We start from the raw sequence: 20,214 nt of genomic DNA on the forward strand, positions 1-20,214 counted from the left end.
CATTGTGGGAATGAGCTTCATTCTCCAAGAGTTCCAGACCAGCTGTGAAAATGTTGAACTGCCTTCGTTCTTTTGCTACTCTTTGCACCTATGATGGTTTTTTGGGGCAGTGCTGCCTGATATCATGAGCAGAGTGGAGGATGTTTTCTGGAGCATTCTACTCCGCAGCCCTCCTGTCCATTGTACAAATGAATCTCCTAATTCAAAGTTTTCTAGAGTCTGTCATTTTTATGGTTTTATGGTATTTTATGGTTGGTTGTTTACCCCTTTGGTGGATACAAAGCCTACACTAACAGCATAAAGCTCATCTACTCAAGTGAAAGCCAAGTATTGCATTTTTAGTTTAAAATATTGCTCTTCCCAGTCAAGTAGCATACTTTCCCCGTTGTCATTGTTAATATCAAGATTTTATCTTTAGTAGCCAGATACAGGCAAAACCCTAATATATTGCCTTGATTAGGGTATGGCACCTGTCTTGTGCTGAAGATACAGCCTATTTCTCGGAGCTTAGCTTGGGTTACATATCAGAGAGACAAGTAGTATAATCAAGGAGTGCAGATATTACTCACTGAATTGGGAGAGCATCTCTGATCCTAGATTTTTTTTGGTGTTTAGACATCATACATATTTAATCCTACAAGGAAGTATTTAAGAGTCAACAACTTTCTTTTCCTTTCTGCCAACCAAGCCTTCCTTAGCTTAGATCAAACTTTCTGGTTTTTCTTTTTTTTCTTTCTCATTCGTCCTTCCTATCAGCTCATGGGTAATTGGAAGAGCTTATCAGGGTCAGTCTGAGATGTGCTCACTGCATGACTTTCTCTCCCAGTGGATATGATGCAGTGTTCAATTTTCTTCTCCAATAATTATAAGATAAATATGTTCATCTAGTAAGGCAGATCTACAATGAGAACTTTTTGTCAGTCCAATCATTTTCTCACAATGAACTTTGAATTTTACTGTATCTCTCGGCACCTGCTGCCAATATTTTCCATCATCTGAAAATACATGTGTTTTATTAGGAAATGCATGAAGACTGAAGGGCTCTGGTTCATATTGCTTGGAGAGATGAAACATTTCTGACCTTTCTAGAATGCTTTCAATATAATTTCTTGAATCATTTTTCAGCTTGTTTGTTTCTCAGGTATTATGAGGTTTCAGATACAGCAGCAATTTCAATCCTCTAAGAGGATAACCAGGATAACCAAGGTGACATATCAGTAGTGTGAAAGATTTGGGGATTTTCAGCTACATGCAAAGGGCCTTGCAACATTTAGAAGCAAAGGTAGGGGTCCTGTAAGTCATAGTGCTAACTTATATCCATAATATATAACAAGAGTAAGAGCTACATGCATTTTATTCCAGGGTGAAAGGATAGTTCAAGTTCTCTGTCAGTTTTTAAATCAGTGCTGAAGTACTGAGATGTATAAAAGCCAGTTTGGGTATGACTTTCCTGGTTGCAGTTAACTCCTCCTGAACTCCTTACCCGTACTGAATGAAGGGTTCTGTATGTTTTCATTTCTTTTCAAAATGAAGTCATTGCTCTGATGGATGAAAACTTGTTTCTCAAACAGCAGGCCTTCTGAATATATATTCGTTCTGGCAATGTCTTCTTTTATGTCTCATTTTCTTTTAGGATAATAAACGAATCCCTCAGGGACCAGCTTTTAGTTACCATCCAGAAAACCTTTAACTACAACAGGAATCAAGCTCATCAGCTGTTCGTCATTCTTATGGAGTGCATGAAAAAAAAAGAACTTGTAAGTGTTCTAAAAGTAGTTCACAAAGATCATGCCTGTGACCAAGTTTACAGAGTACTTTCAAGTGCCATTTTCCCAGGGTTATAGTTTAAACTTTTTTTCCCATATAGCTCCATTAACTGTACACAGTCTTTCACTCATAAGCATAGGCCAAGAAAAGAATTCTGTCTTCCGGAAAGCCTCAAAAACAAGTTTCAGATTCTTCTTCTGTGTAAGTTGATAGGAATCTTTTTTCACAGGCTTGAGCAAGGCAGACTAAGACACTGAGATAAATGCACTAAACCCACGATCAACTGCTCCTGTGTTAGAAAGTAAAGGAAAGATGATTGAAGAAAGGGTTCCTGGGGGCAAGAAGCATTCAGAGTGCATGAACACCGTTTGGTTTCTGACACAGTTAGTCTTTAACAGCCTCTCATTGCAGTCAAATGGCCTTTGCAGGCCTTTCAAAAGAAACTGAAGCATTAAGTGCTGTTGAATATCCCACCGTTTAGTGCTCCTGGGTTGTCCCAGGTCTGCTCTGTGTGCAGTATCACACACTAAGGTTCCTGCCTGTCTGCCCCATCACAGCTGCAGAGAAAAGTGTGCTAGGGAAAAGAAAACCTGTCATCTGGAAACAGTGCATTGAAATTGTGTTCACTGTGCCTGTGACTTTGCAGGCAAAATGGATCTTTGAGTGTTTTCCTTTGACTAATTGTTTCAGTGAAATCTTGTCAATATGATGCTGAGATTAGTTCCATTCACACACCCTCACTGGAAGTCAAGTTGGTAAAAAGCATGAGTGATAAACTGACTGGAAGAGAGTCAGCCTTTCTGGAAGAATTGGTTGAGAAAAGAGAGCCCATAACTGCTTTAGTCAAACTGTTTTGAATTTTCAATGCACTTCAGAGCAGGCCTGGTTTACTCAGCAAAATTCAGACACTGAATGCAGCCTAAGCAGACTTACAGTTTGTTTGTTGATAGTTTTGTCTACCTTCTTGTTAATTAATAAAAGTTTTCCTATAGTTCTTCTCTCTTCTAATGTCATGTATCTTTGCATTATGTGAAGTCTATTCTAACTGTTGAGAAAATTGCTATTCCCAGTAGTAATGCTAGCATCTGCTGTGGAGAATTGTTTTTGGAAAATGAAGAATTTGGGGGTTTTTTCTCTGCATGTGGTATTAACTTATCAAGATGGAATATTAGGTTATTCTGCTTTTGAATTACCAATCTTTTAATATGTGGTTCATAAGCTTGAACGAATTAGTATTTTTAAAATCAGTGAGTTGTAATGGACCAAACTAAGCAAATATGACTAGAAATAATCGCCTTTCTTTATTATTTGGTTCTACCATTTTGATTGTCATACGTAACATAACCTGCAGCTGAAAAAATTTGAGTGTTTTTGTCAAGAAAATGGATGCTGTGATAGGTATCTTAGGTAACTAGCATTTCCATTACTGCTGGAAAGTAATGGAACTGTCAGAAAACAATCAGATTTGCATGGCAGTTTTGTCACCATTTTCCAAAATTCATGGATTTGGTGAAGATTTTCATCAAGTTTGTCATGTTTAGCAATGCAGGGATATTTTAGGATAAGTTCATTGAAAGAATTTATTTAAACACTTCTGTGAAAATTAAATTTCAAAGAAAAATTTAGTACTTTTTGAACAATCTGAAGTCTTAAGAAATAATATAGCTGCACTGTTGTGCTGTATTTCCTGTTGCATGTTCAGTCTCTCTGTCCCTGTGTTGTAATTCCCTGTGTTTGGGTTTGTACTCCCTTTAGATCACTGTGTTCCGCATGGGCTCCGAGGGCCAGCAGGACATTGAGATGTCCATCCTAACTGCTCTCCTCAAAGGTGGGTCTCGCAGGCACTTGGGAAGGATGCACAAGGCAGTCCTATGCACTGTCTGAGGTTCACTCTTCGTGTTGTGTCTTTGATTTATTCTCTTGGATTCTACCAAGTACCTGAATGTGCTTGGTTAAGGTTCAGCTTCACAGGGAGCATAAAATCTACATTAAAAGCTTTGTGTGACTTCCCTCCCCTGAAAGCCTGAGAATGTTGCAACAACTATACTACTGATACTTCAGCTCATTTTATTGCAGTTTTAGCATACATTAACACAGTCAGAAGAAAAGGTGGGAAGAGAAAAGGTTGTCTGGATTTTTCCAGATCTCAGATTGTGATATTTAAGCCTTAGAGCAATAGGATCAGTTCCATATTTGTTTGGAGTTTGTTACATTTGCAGGTATATAGTAGTTGACACAAGCTCAATATGGGATCACTGGAGTCCCCAAAGCAAAGAAATAAAGAGAGGAAGTATTGCACTCTTATCTACAGCATCAGCCAGAGGAGTTGAGAGGGGTCTTTCAGAAGAGTTAAATATCTGTCTTTAGTGTCAGAATAGAAGTCAATGTAGGAACTTTTTTTAAAAAGGGAGATAATCTGGTTAATCCTTTAGAAATCAGGATTATGGGGTTACATGGAAGATGCTATAAAGCAATTTGATGAATCCACTACTTTGTGGTAGAATTTTTCTAATGGTAGTATGATACAGAGTCAGGCTGGCTGTTTTCTAGTTCTTGGAGAAGTGAATTACAGAAGGTTGTCCAATCTTGTTTCATCATGTATGAAATATCAAATATCTGTGTGTTTCCCTTTAGGTACCAATGCATCTGCTCCAGACCAGCTCAGCTTGGCTTTGGCCTGGAATCGTGTGGACATTGCACGCAGCCAAATCTTTGTCTTTGGACACCACTGGCCAGTAAGACAAAGTTTTCCTACTCATATTGTTTGTCAGAAGTTCAAAGTAAATTTAAATTAAGTTGTGTAATATTAACACTTTGAATTTTCAATATTGAATTCTGGTTTGTGCTGTTAATTAAATAAAAACGTCATATTTGTTTTGAAAATTTTATGCTGCAAATGTTTAGCGATAATTTAATCTCTGTGAAAGAAAGAAAAGCAATTTCATGACAAGCAGAAAAATAACCTGGAGAGTTGGGCAGAGACAAACCTAATGAAGTTCAACAAAGGCAAGTGTGGGGCCCTGCACCTGAGGAGGGATAACCCCAGGTACCAGCACAGGTTGGGGTCTGACCAATTCTGCTGAGAAGGATCTGGGAGTATTGGTGGATGACAAGCTGTCCATGAGCCAACAGTGTGCCCTAGGGGTCAGGAGGACCAATGGTATCCTGGGATACATCAGGAAGAGCACTGCCAGCAGGTCAAGGGAGGTGATCCTGCCCCTCTGCTCAGCCCTGGTGAGGCACATCTGCAGTGCTGTGTCCAGTCCTGGGCTCCTCAGCACAGAGAGACATGGAGCTCCTGGAGTGAGGCCAGTGGAGGGCAACAAAGATGATCAAGGGACTGGAGCATCTCTCTTACGAGGAAAGGCTGAGGGAACTGGGCCTGTTCAGTCTGGAGAGAAGACTGAGAAGGGATCTTATTAATAATTATAAATATCTCCCAGGCGGGTGCCATGGGGATGGCTCCAGACTCTTTTCGGTGGTGCCCCTGTGACAGGATGGGGAGCAATGGCCATAAACTAAAACTCAAGGAGTTCCACCTCAACAGGAGGGAGAACTTCTTTCCACTGAGGGTGGCAGAGCCCTGAACAGCTGCCCGGGCAAGCCGTGGAGTCTCCTCTCTGGAGGTGTTCAAACCCACCTGGACATGTCCCTGTGTACCTGCTCCAGGTGACCCTGCCTGGGCAGGGGGTGGGACTGGGGGATCTCCAGGGGGCCCTTCCATCCCTAACTGTTCTGCAATTTAAGAATCTTTGTGGGATTTGAAAGGAAAAAAAGCCCTAAACCAAAAAGCATTCACTGGGAACAACCTGTGGCCTTACACAAAATGGGACAATAGCAGTCCTGGTCACCCCTAGTGGACCTGTAGGATGAACTGGCAATGGTTACCTGGACCTGCTTTACCACTGGCTGTGTCATTGACATGTGCCAGCAGCTGGCAAGGTCTCCAGCTACCTATTAAAGTGTACAGCAAGGAAATTCGTGGATCTATTTCGAAGGAATTCTGTTGCTCACTTCATTCACAGCTGTGAAAATCTCTATTTGGATTAACGGAGCAATATCCTGATGCACAGAAGAAACCATTGCAAAGAATCAGCTTCTGGTAGGCAGAGCTGTGCCAGATGAACTAAGAAACAGATCTTCAGTAAAGCTTTAGATCCTGAAATTGCATTTTATCTCTCAGTTTATTGGAGTTGAATGCTGCACTAGATAAAGTCAGTGGTGAAACACCGCAGTTCATCTGTGTAACTAAAATCTTCTAAAATCCTCCAATTTCATGTCTCACTGTATCAATGCTTTTTGCTTTAATGTGTGAACCATCTGGTGCTGAATTACTGTGAAGTGTTGTCAGGAGACCAGCCTGAAAGAGGCTGTAAGAATGAAGGGAAAGAATTTTGGTGTTTTCACGTAGTTGTCTTTCCTGCAACTATGCAATAAAATGACACTCAAAGGAATACCATTCGTGTGCATAGTGGAGAGATTTATTTCATTTGGAAGCCCACATAACTAAATTTAAACAAATGTTGTTGCATATGCATATGCAGTTTTATTTCTTCACTTCTAGTAATGTGATGTTTCCAATATTCAAGGTTCATTAAAATGCTTATGCAGAGAGGATTCAATAATCCTAAAGATTATGAAATATTATTACTATAAAATGTTTAATTGGGTGGAATGTTCCAGCCTCCATATTTATAGTGGTTAGATTTTGGGGTTCTACCAAGCAGCTGAAACCTGGTACTGCTTTGGCCTAGTTCATAACTTTTAATCCACAGGAGTCTGTGGAAACAGTGTCAGCTCGTTGTGATTCACTGCCATTTCAGAGTCATAAAGATTGCTTTCAGACCAGTCTGGGATGCAAATTGGCAGTTGCAGTTTTGTCCAGGCTTTGGAATGGATTCATGGCAGCTAAACAGAGAAGTGTTTTTTAAGAGTCATAAAAGCATAGGAAACAAGCCTTGTTAAAGGCTTGGTCCTGAAGTTCTCTGTGCAGAGCACAGGCAGTTGTGATCCAGGTAACATGTCTGTGGAGGTGACACAATCTCAGTGTTTGCTGGAGCACGTTAAGCCTCCCAGTGACAGCCAAGCAGTGGGATCTGTGTGTGCCTGCCTGCCTTGGGCACCTGGGCTGGGAAGGGGAGGGCACTGAAAAGCCCAAGTGTGTCTCCAAGGGTATGAATGCAAGTGCTGCCTGCAGAAGTCAATGAACCAGTGAGTGGCCCTCTGTCCTCTGCTTTCTGCCTCTGCACTGTGGATGCTACTTGGCATCATGCAGCATTCTTGTTGAGCTCTTTCTGTCCAGCTCTTGCTGCTATTTATTTTGACAGCTATTGCTTTGACTGAGAGCAAAGGAACTGCAGTGTGACAATCCTCCAGCACTGGTTTTATTCTTTGAGAGAAATCCTCCACAGTCTCCCTGCTTCACTGCTTTGACTCTGTGTTATTGACTCCATCAGACATAACAGCTTTAGGAAAAATGCAAAGTTGTGAGTGTGCAAGAAGGTCCTTATACTTAAGGAAATTACCGTTTTTAGTTGAAAGGTTAGAAGTGGTGGCAGGGGAGGAAGTTCAGCAGGAGTGTATCCAGTTAAATAACCACTGTAGGATAAATTTAGATTTCTAACCCTTTTAATGCATTATAAATACAGCCTATAGGAAGCCTTACAGCTTCTGATGGTACAGCTCCTGAGAAGGAAAAGAAATCTCCAGCACCTCAGACTAAAGGAGCCAGAGGGAAAGGAAAAGGAAAGAAAAAGGGAGGAAAAGGAAAAGAAGAGCCAGAAGAAGAAACAGACCCAAGAAAGCTTGAACTCCTCAACTGGGTAAGATGAAAGTATTTGTACTGAAACTGTTTAAAATTGTTTCTTTCATTCTGAGGGACAGGGAGAGAAGGAAAATACACATTTTCATTCAGGATTCTCATTTGCACATTCCCGTAGTATCAGCAGTAGATTGTGCAGGGCTGTTGTTCAATCTTTGAGGCAGGAATCCCTCTCTCATCCCATGTGCACCACATGCAGCCATTCCTCCAGAGTACAAGTCAGTGCTTACCTGTAGCATTTCCTTCCCTGCACTTGTCAGAAGGAAACAAGAGCACCAGTGTGCATCTTCATCCTTCTGCCTCTGTGTTATTTTGACTTTGTTCCTGTCATGCTGAGCAAGTAAATCCCTTTTTCACATAATGTGTCAAGCATAGTATGCCGGATTTAATTAAATATACTGAACAAAATAATTGAAAGCTACAAGTTGAAAGACTGAATGCTACAGCTGTATTGCTAAAAGTGTCTGTCCCTGCTCTCTTCTCAGCCAAGACCTCATTGGAGAACTCTACCATCTCTATTGACTTGCACATGGATACAATGTTATCCTCTAAATTCCTATTCACTCACAGATTAATCCATGTATTTGGGAACTCAGGGATATCCTAAGCAATGAAAATGTTTGTGGTTGTTGGCCAGCCAACTCTTCTGTACTCATGTGGTCTCTCACTCTCCATTCTGCACTCTAGGTGAATTCCCTGGAGCAGGCCATGCTGGATGCACTGGTTCTGGATCGAGTGGACTTTGTGAAACTGCTTATTGAGAATGGAGTGAATATGCAGCACTTCCTGACTATTCCTCGCCTGGAGGAACTTTATAATACTGTGAGTGACCAGAAATAATAAAATGCCTTTTTCTTCTTCTTCTGCTTCTGAGATATGCTTGTTTTTCCAAAAAGTTCTAGCCCTGACATCACACAGGTAGTGGATAGCAGTAAAGGGCGCCATTGCTACTACACAGTGTCCCATTGCTTTCAGAAGCTATTGCAGTTTGTTATGTAAATATAGTGATGTATTTAAAATGCACGTTCACAACACCTAAAAGAACTAATATGGATAGTCAAAATTTAATGACCAGTCAGGAGTGGCCATCTCCCTTGAATCTCAATTATTTTTTCATGTATGTGTGTTTTAATATTATTGAAATCAGACTCTAAATTTGGTGAAGCACTTACACAACACCTTTTATTTTAGCACATTGCAGAAGTCAGTACCATTTTTCATTGTGGCCCAGCAAAGCAAACTTTTTCACAAAGCTGGAGAACATCATACTTCTTTATTCAAATTCTCTCCTACCTGATCCACAGCAAGTTCATTTGGAACGTGGCTTTTCTAGGCTGTCTTTCTTTCTATCACTTAAGTGGCAGTTAGTCTAGAGCAGCATTCATACAAAATATAACCTCAGTCTAGTCCTCCAGTGCCTTTATGGCTCCTGCAGCAAGTGCAAGTTCAGACAATACCAACAAGTGCTGGTGATTTGAGTGCTATGACTTGAATCAGCACAGGAAGGGTTATAAGAAAGGGTTCACACAGCTCTGGATAGAAATGTGTTTATCACTGTACCCAGTACCTTCTTTTCACCCCTCTGAAGTCTGGTAGCACATGGTTGTCTAAAGTTCTGGTTATAGTGCCAGATCATTAATTATATTTGTGTTTGGCAAGAACCTGAATAATTGAAGCTCTGATGGACCATGAATTATTTTTGTTTCAGAGATTGGGTCCACCAAATACACTGCATTTGCTGGTCAGAGATGTGAAAAAGGTAAGTTCTACTAACGGCAGTGTTACATTTGCATGACTGCATTAGACGTGAGTCAACAGTAAAAGCAGCACAGCAGAGGGGAAAGCAGACATTTGAAATTAGATGGCAGCTCTTAAGGAAAGGAAAGATAAATATCTGCTTGTGACAAACAGTGATGTCAGTCTAAATTGGGTGTGGCACTGCTAATCATTTAAAAATTAAGGTTTTTAAGCTCCCAGTAGTGTGATATGGCATTTGAGATTTAGGGTTTGTTTCTTCTCTACAAGAAGCTCCCAAGGCAGGATTTACAAAGGAGGAATGGAAGGAAATGCCTGTAGGTTATCCGGAAGCCCCATTCATGAACACAAAATTTGTTCCCTTTTGTTTGTTTCCTTGTGTGTATTTTAGTTACTTTTCTCCCATCACTCCTTCTTTTACCTGGGAGAAAATCTATTCTGTCCTAAATTTGTTATTCATTTGTTTCCATTACATGTAAATTTGTTCATTATCTGTGAATAGGGAGGGTCATTGTAAGATTTGTCATATTTGATCTCTTTAAGGTTTTGGAGCTTTTATTCAGTAAAATTCAGCTGCATTAAATTGTCTGTACTCCTTTTTGCAAGAAAAACTCCCAGTTATTCCCGAGAGGTTCAGATGTGGGAATTATTCAGTACTGGGTTAATGTATAATTCATATTCATCTGCTTCTCTCATTCAGCATTGTCTCTGAGTGTCACTAATGTTCCTCTGCATTGTGCTCTGTCTGTCTCTCCCCTCCTCCACTGCATTTTCATGGCTCCTCCTGCAGCGGCAGTCCCGGGGATTCAGTTGGGTTAACTTGGAGGTGACGCTTCCTTAGGATGTATCCCTTCCTTAGGATGTATTCCTTAGTTGTGTCCTCCTAGCAGCTGCTCAGTGGTGCTGTAGAACAGTTATTGCTGTAGGATGTGGCTGGGACAGTAACGCAGCATTTGCAGCTCCCAGTTCTGACAGTCAGGACAACTCTCCAGTTTTAGGTGTAACCATGGAAATTCTAGTTTGCCTTTTGCTTTGATTCTGGGCTGCACATTAGTCATGGTCTGCAGTGTAGTATTAACTGGAGCTAATATGATGGACTATAATTTTCCATTAAAAAGTGTGTAAAGTATGCTTGATATTCACCATAAAATTAGGTCACGCTTTTATGCTAGATTACTGATAATCAGTACAAAGTTACTTAATTTCACCAATATAACCCTTGCAAACAATGCAGACTTGTATGGACACTGACACAGTGTAGGGGTAAAACAAATGAGTTTGTTCACAACTATAAAAACTGCCAACAACAAAACCAAGAAAATATGACCCCAAAAATTTTCATGATGTGAATCAGCAATAATTTCATACAAATATTCAGATACTGAATCCAGTGGTTGTAAATAATACCCATGTGCCAATTTAATCATTACGTATGTCTAGCCACGCAATTTAATCTGTGTTATGTTTTCTTATCCAAAGTCCTTATTAATTTATTGTCTTTTTTTTGGTAGGGAAATCTTCCACCAGATTATCATATCAGCCTAATAGATATTGGTCTAGTACTTGAATATCTCATGGGTGGAGCTTATCGCTGCAACTACACCCGGAAAAGTTTTCGGACTCTTTATAATAATTTATTTGGACCAAAGAGGGTAAGAATGAGTTCATTCTGGATGTGGGCATCGTGCTGATGGCAAAAAATAAGTAGTACTCTGTTCCTTCATTTTTGTTAAACACTGCATGTTAAATTCTAAAGGAATGCTGCAAGATTGAATGAAGAGCTCCAGTAGGGAAGTTACATAAGAAACCTGTAAGACATCTCTGTTAAAGGATGGGAGGACACGAGAGGTGGTGAATACACTGATCTGGAGGGGAATTTCCTCCTATTCCAGTAGTTTACAATCCAAGCATTTCTGACTGTGGTGTGCTTAGAAGCACTTTTTTTTTTCAGCTTTGGTGACCACATGGTGATTTTAATTCTCAAAGCAATATATTATTGACTAATTCATTTAACTCTTCCATTTGAACCAAAAACTTTCACTTAGGTGCAACATAGAAAATATTTGCTAACCCATTGCATTCCTGCAAATACAATTAAAAAGGAGAGTAGTGATGATGATGATGATGATGATGATGATTGGTACAGTTATTTAGAATAGTAAGTTTAATAGTAAATATTGTGCATTTGTAGATGAAAATGGTTTTGCTTGCTATTGTTTGGTCTTTGAATTTTCTCTGCCATCTAACTGATTTTTCTTTTCTATTTCTTAATATTCAGCCAAAAGCTCTTAAACTACTAGGGATGGAGGTAAGTTGGATTTGTTGTAAAATACTGGTTTATCAGAACATTTCTTGATTCAGTTCTGTTCTTGCTCTTAACTTTTTCATTATGACTTTAAGTAAATTTCAGCTGGACAGGATATTCCATTTTGCAAACATTTTATGAAATACTTCTGACCATTTTTTATGAGTAGCATCCTTAGAACTGCTTAAAGCTCTGTTCAGTAGTCTTCAGGCAATTTTTAGCACTATTATGTATTAACATGTTTCATGGTGGAACATACTGTAGATTTTATCATTCATGTGTGAACATTGATGATATTGAAAAGAGAATGTGATCCAGCAGTGCTACTTATGGTGAAATCTCCTTTAACCATGAAATAGCAATTTCTGGGCTGATGAAGTTATATCATAGAGAAAACCTTTAACTGGAGTGAAAAATCAAGGTGGTCAGACAAGTCAGCTGCTGTTCTCCACCATAAAACATCTTGCTACTGTGATGGCACCATGCTTTGTGAATGATGGACTGATCCAGAATTTGGATCCAGCTCCTGCATCAATTACTTGTGTGTCTGCAGAAATTTGTAATTGAGCAAAAACAACTCTGGGATGATGCCCAAAAACTCACTCTGTTTTGGTGGTAGTTGCTTCTGTTTCTGAAAAAAAAGTATTACAATAGACCAGAAAAGCACTGCCAGCACGGGGCCAGGCACACTCCTTGGGAAGTGTGCTTTTATTAATGTGAGAGTGTTCAAGCACAGGGTGTGGACATCCCTTACGTTATATTTGATGTGAATCATACCCACACACAAATGCCTCTTTTTCCCCAAGCAGATAAGGAGCCTTTTTCTCTACAGAGAAAGTCCATGTTATGTTTAACCTCTCTCATCTGCTTCCCTTTTTCTAATGGCTCAAGGCCAAAAGCTCAGCCCCTCAGAGGTGTGACCCTCTCTGGTCAGCATTGACCACAGTGCTTCTCCAAAAGCACATTTTGATTTTCTTTCAAATGTTCAATGTGGCACAAACCCAAGCGCCCTCTCCACTTGACAGCAGGTATAGCCCAATCCCTTCTTCCAAGAGAAGGAAAAGTGAAAAGAAAATTTAATATTTCTTCTGCTGAAGTGGGCAGTAAACTGATGTGACTTCAGCTGCTTTGGGATTTTCATTTTCAGTATTAGCAACTCTAAAAGAAGAATTTTAGACTTGTCAACACTTTGTCTTTCTTACCTAGTTTTTTTTAATTATTATTATTTTCTTAGTGAGAAGATTTTCTTAGTGAGAGATTCTCAAATCTCCATTTGAGATTTTACGTCCTGTGCTTCAGAGAGGCTCAACACTTCTTCATGAAATTAATGACCCTTGAATTTCTGTAAGAGACAGAGGTCACCACTTGCAGTTCTTAAAACTGCTGAAGGAGAAGTGCATGCTTAATTGCTGACTGAAGAGTCATCTTTGGAAGCCTGGGGTGTGAGGCTGAACTCTGAACTTGAATTTAAGTTCATATTTTGTTGAAAAATAATGTTTTGTTGAAAACAAGGACTGACTTTGTAGAATAGTAATTGCTTTTACTTGCAATCCACTTCTGAGGCTGGAATCCAGGTCTAGAGTGATGATGAGCTGTCTACACCTATATATGCATTGTTCTTCCTACATTATTTAAACCCTAATTTTCCCAATCATGGCTTTTCTCCCTTCAGGATCCTGCTTCACTGTCACTACTTCCCTTCAGTTACTTCCATCCTCCCTATCCCTTTAAGACATGGGATCCTTATACCTTCCGTTTGCACTGCACACATAAGAGGAGATTGCTTATTCCCAGGTGAACACTCCCTTTGGTATCTTGCTGTTCTAAAGGACTCTGTCTGCCCATCTTTTCCATTTGCATGTTGCCACTCCACCTGCATGTGGGTCTGAAAGCTGCCTGGGTACCCGTGAGATGTGCAGGTATCCCTGTTCTTCAGGGATGGACACAGACATACGGAATGAGAAATTACAGGGGAACCTATTCATAGAGAATTCAGCTTTGTTAGAGCTCCCTTGGCACAACTGGTGCACTTCCACATGTGGTGGAGATGTGTGCACAGTGCAGTGTGAAGGGATGCCTTCTGAACCAAAAGGTCCTACTGCCCTTGCCCAGGATGGGTGACTCGGAATTACGTGTGCAAGGATCTAAAACCTGAAGCTGTGTGTGCTTGCCCAGTGCATGCTCATGTCCCATGTCCCATATGTCCCATGCTATTGGCTCATTCTAGCAAACAGCAAAACCAAGTTAGAACTCTAAGTATTAATGTATCCTCTCAGTACTTGTACTGTGCATGGTGCCCTTGTCAGGTGGGCTGTTAAAGACTGATGGGAACAATTTTCCTTTTTTCTTCCCAGGATGATGAGCCTCCCACCAAAGGGAAGAAGAAAAAGAAAAAAAAGGAGGAAGAGATTGATATTGATGTGGATGACCCCGAAGTGAGCCGCTTTCAGTACCCCTTCCATGAGCTGATGGTGTGGGCCGTGCTGATGAAGCGGCAGAAGATGGCCCTCTTCCTGTGGCAGAGAGGGGAGGAATCCATGGCCAAGGCACTTGTGGCCTGTAAGCTGTACAAGTCTATGGCCCATGAGTCTTCTGAGAGTGAGCTGGTGGATGACATCTCTCAGGATCTGGACAACAACTCCAAGTTAGTAGATGCAGAACAGACTTTATATCTACTTGATACAGAGGGTTGTGTGACCTACTGACAAGCTTCACTTTTAGTAAAGTACCATTTATTTCTAGAATATAGTCACAGAAAAGGCCATTTGGAGCCAATTTATCAACAATAAACAAGGCAAAATGTGGTCTCAGTATTGCAAGGCAACACTAGCGAGGAGAAGACTCACCTTTTTTTCAGACAGAATACATTCTTTTTTCGGCTTCTCTCTCTGTAAAACTAGCTAGTTTTATTTCACAAAGTTATTTTCAGAATTTACTCACGTAAATTAAGGGGTATCTGATGATATGCCTAAACTGGCCTCAAGATGTTACTGGTCTAAGCAAATTCTCTGGGGTCATTAACAATTTGTTTGAAACAAATCAAGCTTGAGACTCAGTTGTTCTTGTCATTGTACATGTATGTGGATAAACATGATGCCCTGTGAACAGAATCAAAACCACAAGTGCAAGCAAACACTGATTTCTAAGTCAAACTTCACCAGACTTTTCTTGTATTTTCCAGAGATTTTGGCCAGCTGGCTGTTGAACTCTTGGATCAGTCCTATAAACACGATGAGCAGATTGCCATGAAACTACTGACCTACGAACTGAAAAACTGGAGTAATTCTACCTGCCTGAAGTTGGCTGTGGCAGCCAAGCACAGAGACTTCATTGCTCACACGTGCAGCCAGATGCTCCTGACGGACATGTGGATGGGGCGCCTGCGCATGCGGAAGAACCCTGGCCTGAAGGTAACTCTGTGCAGGGACAGGGTCAGGGGTGGTTTGGGACAGAGGGTTTGCACGGGCAAAATTGGCTGACTAAGGGGAGATTTTTAAGAACATAACCTGTTTTAATGCTAAGTTCTTTTGTTTCCAAGATCAGCATATCTAAGGAATATTACCCCATGACAAAGGAAAATATAACTCCATGAAAGACTCAACATGACTGGAATCTGAGAGAGAAGTTGTGGCTTTCAATAAAGCATGAGATCTGTTAATTGAGAACATATTCATTTGATTAAATATTAGTTGGATACAAGTAAAACGATCTCCATTAGGGATCTATGCAATGGGAAAGGAGATAAAATGAACCAGATGTGGGCACATGCTTCTTATATTGTTCAATATTGTACTAGAAGACACAAAGTCAACTCAGTGTTGCAAAGAGTGAAATCTGTGCAATTGTATTTTGTGAAACTGTGATTTTTATGTTGCTCCTCTGTGATTTGATGATGCAGTCTCTCTTACTGATTGTAGTATTTCCCAGTTGTTGGATTTACCAAAAAACGGGTAATGTGAGGGGGCTGGCACAAAAGAGAAACATCAGTGAGTCAACGTTAAGGAAGCAGAGCAGTGCTTGCTTGTGTATGTTTTCATGTGAATATAATCCTTTCCTTGCTGTGTTATGCACTTGCTGTCACCCATCTGGAGGCCCATCCTGCTGGTGCTGCCTTCAGTCTCACCTCCTTATTTCCTCAAATCCCCCCTTGCTGACAAAGTGCCATATGTGTCTTTGCAGGTTGTACTCCCAAGTTTGCTGACACACACATTGCACTGTCTCCGTCATTCTCAATTTATTTCCACTTTCCCATGTCTCCCTCTTAAAACCGTTTAAAATCTTCAGACAAGTGTCCTGCCTTTCAGATTGCATCACGGTGCCTTCTAAATCTGTTTATTATCTTCCTTTCTCTTCTCCAAAGAATTAATCAACCTCCTGATGTTCTAGTTTCATCAGCTGCATTCTCTTCTCTGCTCTTTTTCTGTACTTTGACTTGTGTTTCTTCATCCAAGCAATCTCATATAGTAAAAGAATTCCCCCAGTGCTATCTGCAAAACTTCTTTTACCTTTCATAGGTTTTTTAACTATTAAAACTAATTATAGTGCTAACTAAAGTCACTGTAAACTCCAGTAACAAACATGAACCCTTTTCTAACCACCATTGTGTCTATTCCATAATGTTTCTTTAGATAACACTAGTTTAGCAGCACAGTTTCTTAATTGCAGAGTATTTGTGGAGATGAGAGGCTTTTCAGGGTGCCATATTTTCATAGAATACCTTATTGCTTCATATGAACTACTTACTCATTTCTGTAGTTTGAGGATAGCACAATATCTTGAATACTATACAAAAGAAAATTTTGTTTATGGGATTTGCCTTGTTATGAAATCTATAATGTAAATTAATATTGAGTTGAATTCTTTCTTGTTTACAGGTTATAATGGGGATTCTCTTCCCTCCCACCATCCTTTTCCTTGAGTATCGGAGTTATGATGATTATTCCTACCAGACATCAAGAGAAAATGAGGAAGGCAAAGAAAAGGAGGAGGAAAACGCGGTCAGTAATGGAGAGTATTAGAAAGTTCTAATATCTCAATAGTGCTCAGTTTTCTGACTTTTCTGATTATGCTATAGGTCACTCAGCTAAATCTCAACTACCTCTGTGGGATAAAAATCAGTGAAGAGTTTGGGGAATGTACAAACTGGATTCTAAGGGCATGTAAATTGTCTTGGTAGTTCCACAAATTTACAGAATTGCTATTTTGTATTTTTAAAAGAGGTGTGTTGCTCAGGAGAATCACTGCAGAGTTATCAGTTGGCTGGGGCTGTAGTTGAGGAAAAGCTTCTATTTTTACAACTGTATATTGATGAAATCTGACAACTTTGGTCTTCCAGGATGCAAATGCAGATACAGGCTCCCGAAAAGGTGATGAAGAGAATGGAAAGAAAAAACAAAAGAGCCTTCCAATTGGAACAAAGATCTATGAATTCTATAATGCACCTATTGTCAAATTTTGGTTCTACACAGTAAGTCATGATGATTAAATGGATAGTGATCATTTCTCTCACACCTGTGAAACCGAAAGGATTTCAATGTAAAAATAAGAACCAAGTAATAAATAAATAAATATAGTACTAACTGCCATGGGATCTGATGAGTAAAGCACTCCCTTTATTCAGAGAAAAAGGCATAGACAGTGAAACAAAATGAATAACTGAAGCTTATGCTGTCAGTCTCTGAAGCTCCTACATGCTTTGAAGGAGGCTCTGTGTGACTGATCATACCCCAACCTCAGTGCAAGCTCCACAATGCAGTCACTCCATCCAAACTAGGCTGGATTCTTTTGCTTTCCAAAAGGTCCTGGTTCCTGTTCTGCATTGAAATACACTTTAGGAGCCAAGAAGAGATCCCACAGTGACAGTGCTTGCCATTTGCTCTGCTGCTCACCTGAGTGCAGCCCAGATGGAAGTACAAATCCCAGTCTGCTAAGACTTAATAGGTACTTTCATTTAAATAATTAAAATCAATCTAAATGAAAATAATGTTTGACAAGCATCTAATTTTCTGTTAAGTGCATCAAGAATTATCTGGTGCCAAACTCAGTTATAATAAAACAGAAAATGTATAAATGCTACTGCTTATTCATTTTTTGTGTGCCCTAGATACTGGTTTCTTTTTTTATTCAAAGTTAGGATGCTGGATACCTGGTAGGTCATAATAATATGTAGGCTTTTAGTTTTAGCACCTTGTAATCACAAAACACTGCACTGATCCCTTTCTGCTGCCTGTATTAATGATCCAAAAGCAAAATTACTATTTAATTTCAAAGAAGAGTATTCAATATGATTTCACAGTGTAAAGAAATTACTTTTTCATAGGTTAAAAAAGCCTCATGCACAAATGGCCTGATTTAGAGGGCTTTAGAATTGCTGTTTTTCTTCTTTCAACAAATGAGATAATTCAGCTGTCTGGATCATATGTTCCACAGCATCTGTGGTTCCTTTAGCTGCTGGAGGCCTGTGGCCTCTGCCAGTGTGCCTGGCAGCTATGGAGGGGCATTGCAGGAGGATTGCTTCCTTCAGAGAAGAAAAAATTTCTTCCTGTGCATGGAATGGTCTTCAGCAGCTGAATATTTCACACAGAGCCTCAACATATAGGTTCATACGTGTGTGAAGGTCACAATTAGCAAAATTAGTAGGGAAACGAATGCAGGGGGCTTTGAATACTGCCTAACTGTGGGAGAACTGGGATCTGTCACCTAAAATCCATAAAGGAATTTTTTTTTTGGTAGATATCATACCTTGGTTACTTGATGTTATTTAATTATATCATCTTGGTGCGGATGGAACGGTGGCCATCAGTCCAGGAATGGATTGTCATCTCCTACATTGTGACCTTGGCTTTGGAGAAAGTAAGAGAGGTAAAGTCTGACCATACCAACATCTCACAACCCTTACAATGAAGCTCCCTCTTAGAGGTTGGTAATGGATGGACTTGTGCTCAGGATTGAGAAGCCAAATATGAGAGAGAAGATTCTCATTTTCACAGTCCCAAATTGCCCTATCGCTGCAGAGTTATGACCCATCTATACCCATTTCCATGCATTAAACCCTTCTCTTACTGGGCAAAGAGCTCAGGCAGAAGTGCCCTGCGTTCAGGAGTGAAAAGTAATGTTGTCACTCTGCTCTGCATTTCTGAGGAGGGGCAGGGCCATAACCCATGAAGGAATTCCTGTAGGTCCTGTCTGTTATTACTGGTGGGATCCTGGATGAGAACTGCAGCAGAGAGGTGTTTGGGGCAATTGGCCAGTGGTCTCTGACTCAGCCCCTTACTTTTGTGTGAAGAAAGCATAAAAGCTTCTGCAGTGCTCACGTGCTGTGGTGTGGTTTGCACTTGGCCTGTCCTCCAATTCACAATTCCCACGTCTCATACCAACTGTATTTGGAGACAAATATGAATGCCAAAACAGTCAGCCAGGTCTCCTGGTTTAGATGTTATTGATTAAAACCTACAGCAAAAAAGGTTTTAATCAATAAAGCCAAAATAGAAACAAATATGAAAAAGGGGTTCAGAAGAGGGCCAGGAAAATGATCAGAGGACTGGAACAGCTCTGCTGTGGAAACAGGCTGAGAGGGACTTGTAAGGAAAACAGAGAGAGAGTGTTTACAAAGGCCTGTAGAGACAGGACGAGGGGCAGCAGTTTTGAACTGAAAGAAAGTAGATTTCAATTGGACATAAAGAATAAATTGTTTATAATGAGGGTGGTGAAGCCCTGGCACAGGTTTTCCTGAGAAGCTGGGGATGCCCCATCCCTGGAAGTGTCCAAGGCCAGGTTAGATGGGGATTGGAGCAATCTGGGATAGTGGGAGGTGTCCCTGCTGATGGCAGGGTGCTTGGAGTAGATGCTCTTCATACATCCCTTCCAACACAAATCATTTCATGATTCTATGAAAAGGAAATCTTGCCTGCCAGTAACTAAAAGTATTCTTGCTTGAAATAAAATTTTCTGACAATAGAGGAGGTCTCAGACACCTGTTGCACATGACAAGATTGGTCTTTCTTCATGAACATTACTTCAAAAATGTTAAGTTGGAGTTTTTTCTAATGATTTATTTGTTAAATGATTTTTTTAATGTTTTTTTGTTTGTTTGTTTGTTTTTTATTTCAGATTCTGATGTCAGAGCCAGGCAAGCTGAGCCAAAAAATCAAAGTTTGGCTCCAGGAATACTGGAATATTACTGACCTGGTGGCTATTTCAGTATTTATTATAGGAGCAATTCTTCGCCTACAGAACCAGCCTTACATGGGTTATGGAAGAGTGATTTACTGCGTAGATATCATTTTCTGGTACATTAGAGTACTAGATATCTTTGGTGTGAACAAATATCTGGGACCTTACGTCATGATGATTGGAAAGATGGTTAGTGCCTGAATTGCTATAAATTATGTCTTTCAGAACTTCATGGGAAACTAAATTCCTTTCTGATTTAGAAGGAGGTTTTCCATCAAGTAGGACTCTGAATAAAGCCTGTGAAAAGTTGCCCTGTGAATTTCACACACACTCAAGATATAGCAAGTCTTGCAATAACAGACTGCAGATACACCAGGATCACCCACAAAACCAT

The 20,214-nt window shown here is 40.1% G+C and overlaps 1 protein-coding gene across 1 annotated transcript in view; it reads left to right on the top strand.

Moving 5' to 3' along the window:
• Positions 1–20,214, top strand: part of TRPM1 (transient receptor potential cation channel subfamily M member 1) — a 95,860-nt gene that overhangs the window by 63,823 nt on the left and 11,823 nt on the right. Inside the window, exons 12-25 of the mRNA XM_032699737.1 lie at positions 1,634–1,757; positions 3,523–3,595; positions 4,402–4,502; positions 7,416–7,589; positions 8,276–8,410; positions 9,297–9,347; positions 10,855–10,995; positions 11,622–11,651; positions 14,003–14,292; positions 14,830–15,058; positions 16,523–16,645; positions 16,984–17,115; positions 18,381–18,509; positions 19,758–20,009. Of these exons, the coding sequence (XP_032555628.1) occupies positions 1,634–1,757; positions 3,523–3,595; positions 4,402–4,502; positions 7,416–7,589; positions 8,276–8,410; positions 9,297–9,347; positions 10,855–10,995; positions 11,622–11,651; positions 14,003–14,292; positions 14,830–15,058; positions 16,523–16,645; positions 16,984–17,115; positions 18,381–18,509; positions 19,758–20,009 (1,984 nt within the window). The remainder of the gene's footprint in view (positions 1–1,633; positions 1,758–3,522; positions 3,596–4,401; positions 4,503–7,415; positions 7,590–8,275; positions 8,411–9,296; positions 9,348–10,854; positions 10,996–11,621; positions 11,652–14,002; positions 14,293–14,829; positions 15,059–16,522; positions 16,646–16,983; positions 17,116–18,380; positions 18,510–19,757; positions 20,010–20,214) is intronic.

Source organism: Chiroxiphia lanceolata, chromosome 12 (assembly GCF_009829145.1).
Source record: "Chiroxiphia lanceolata isolate bChiLan1 chromosome 12, bChiLan1.pri, whole genome shotgun sequence".
Classification (NCBI taxonomy): Eukaryota; Metazoa; Chordata; class Aves; order Passeriformes; family Pipridae; genus Chiroxiphia; species Chiroxiphia lanceolata.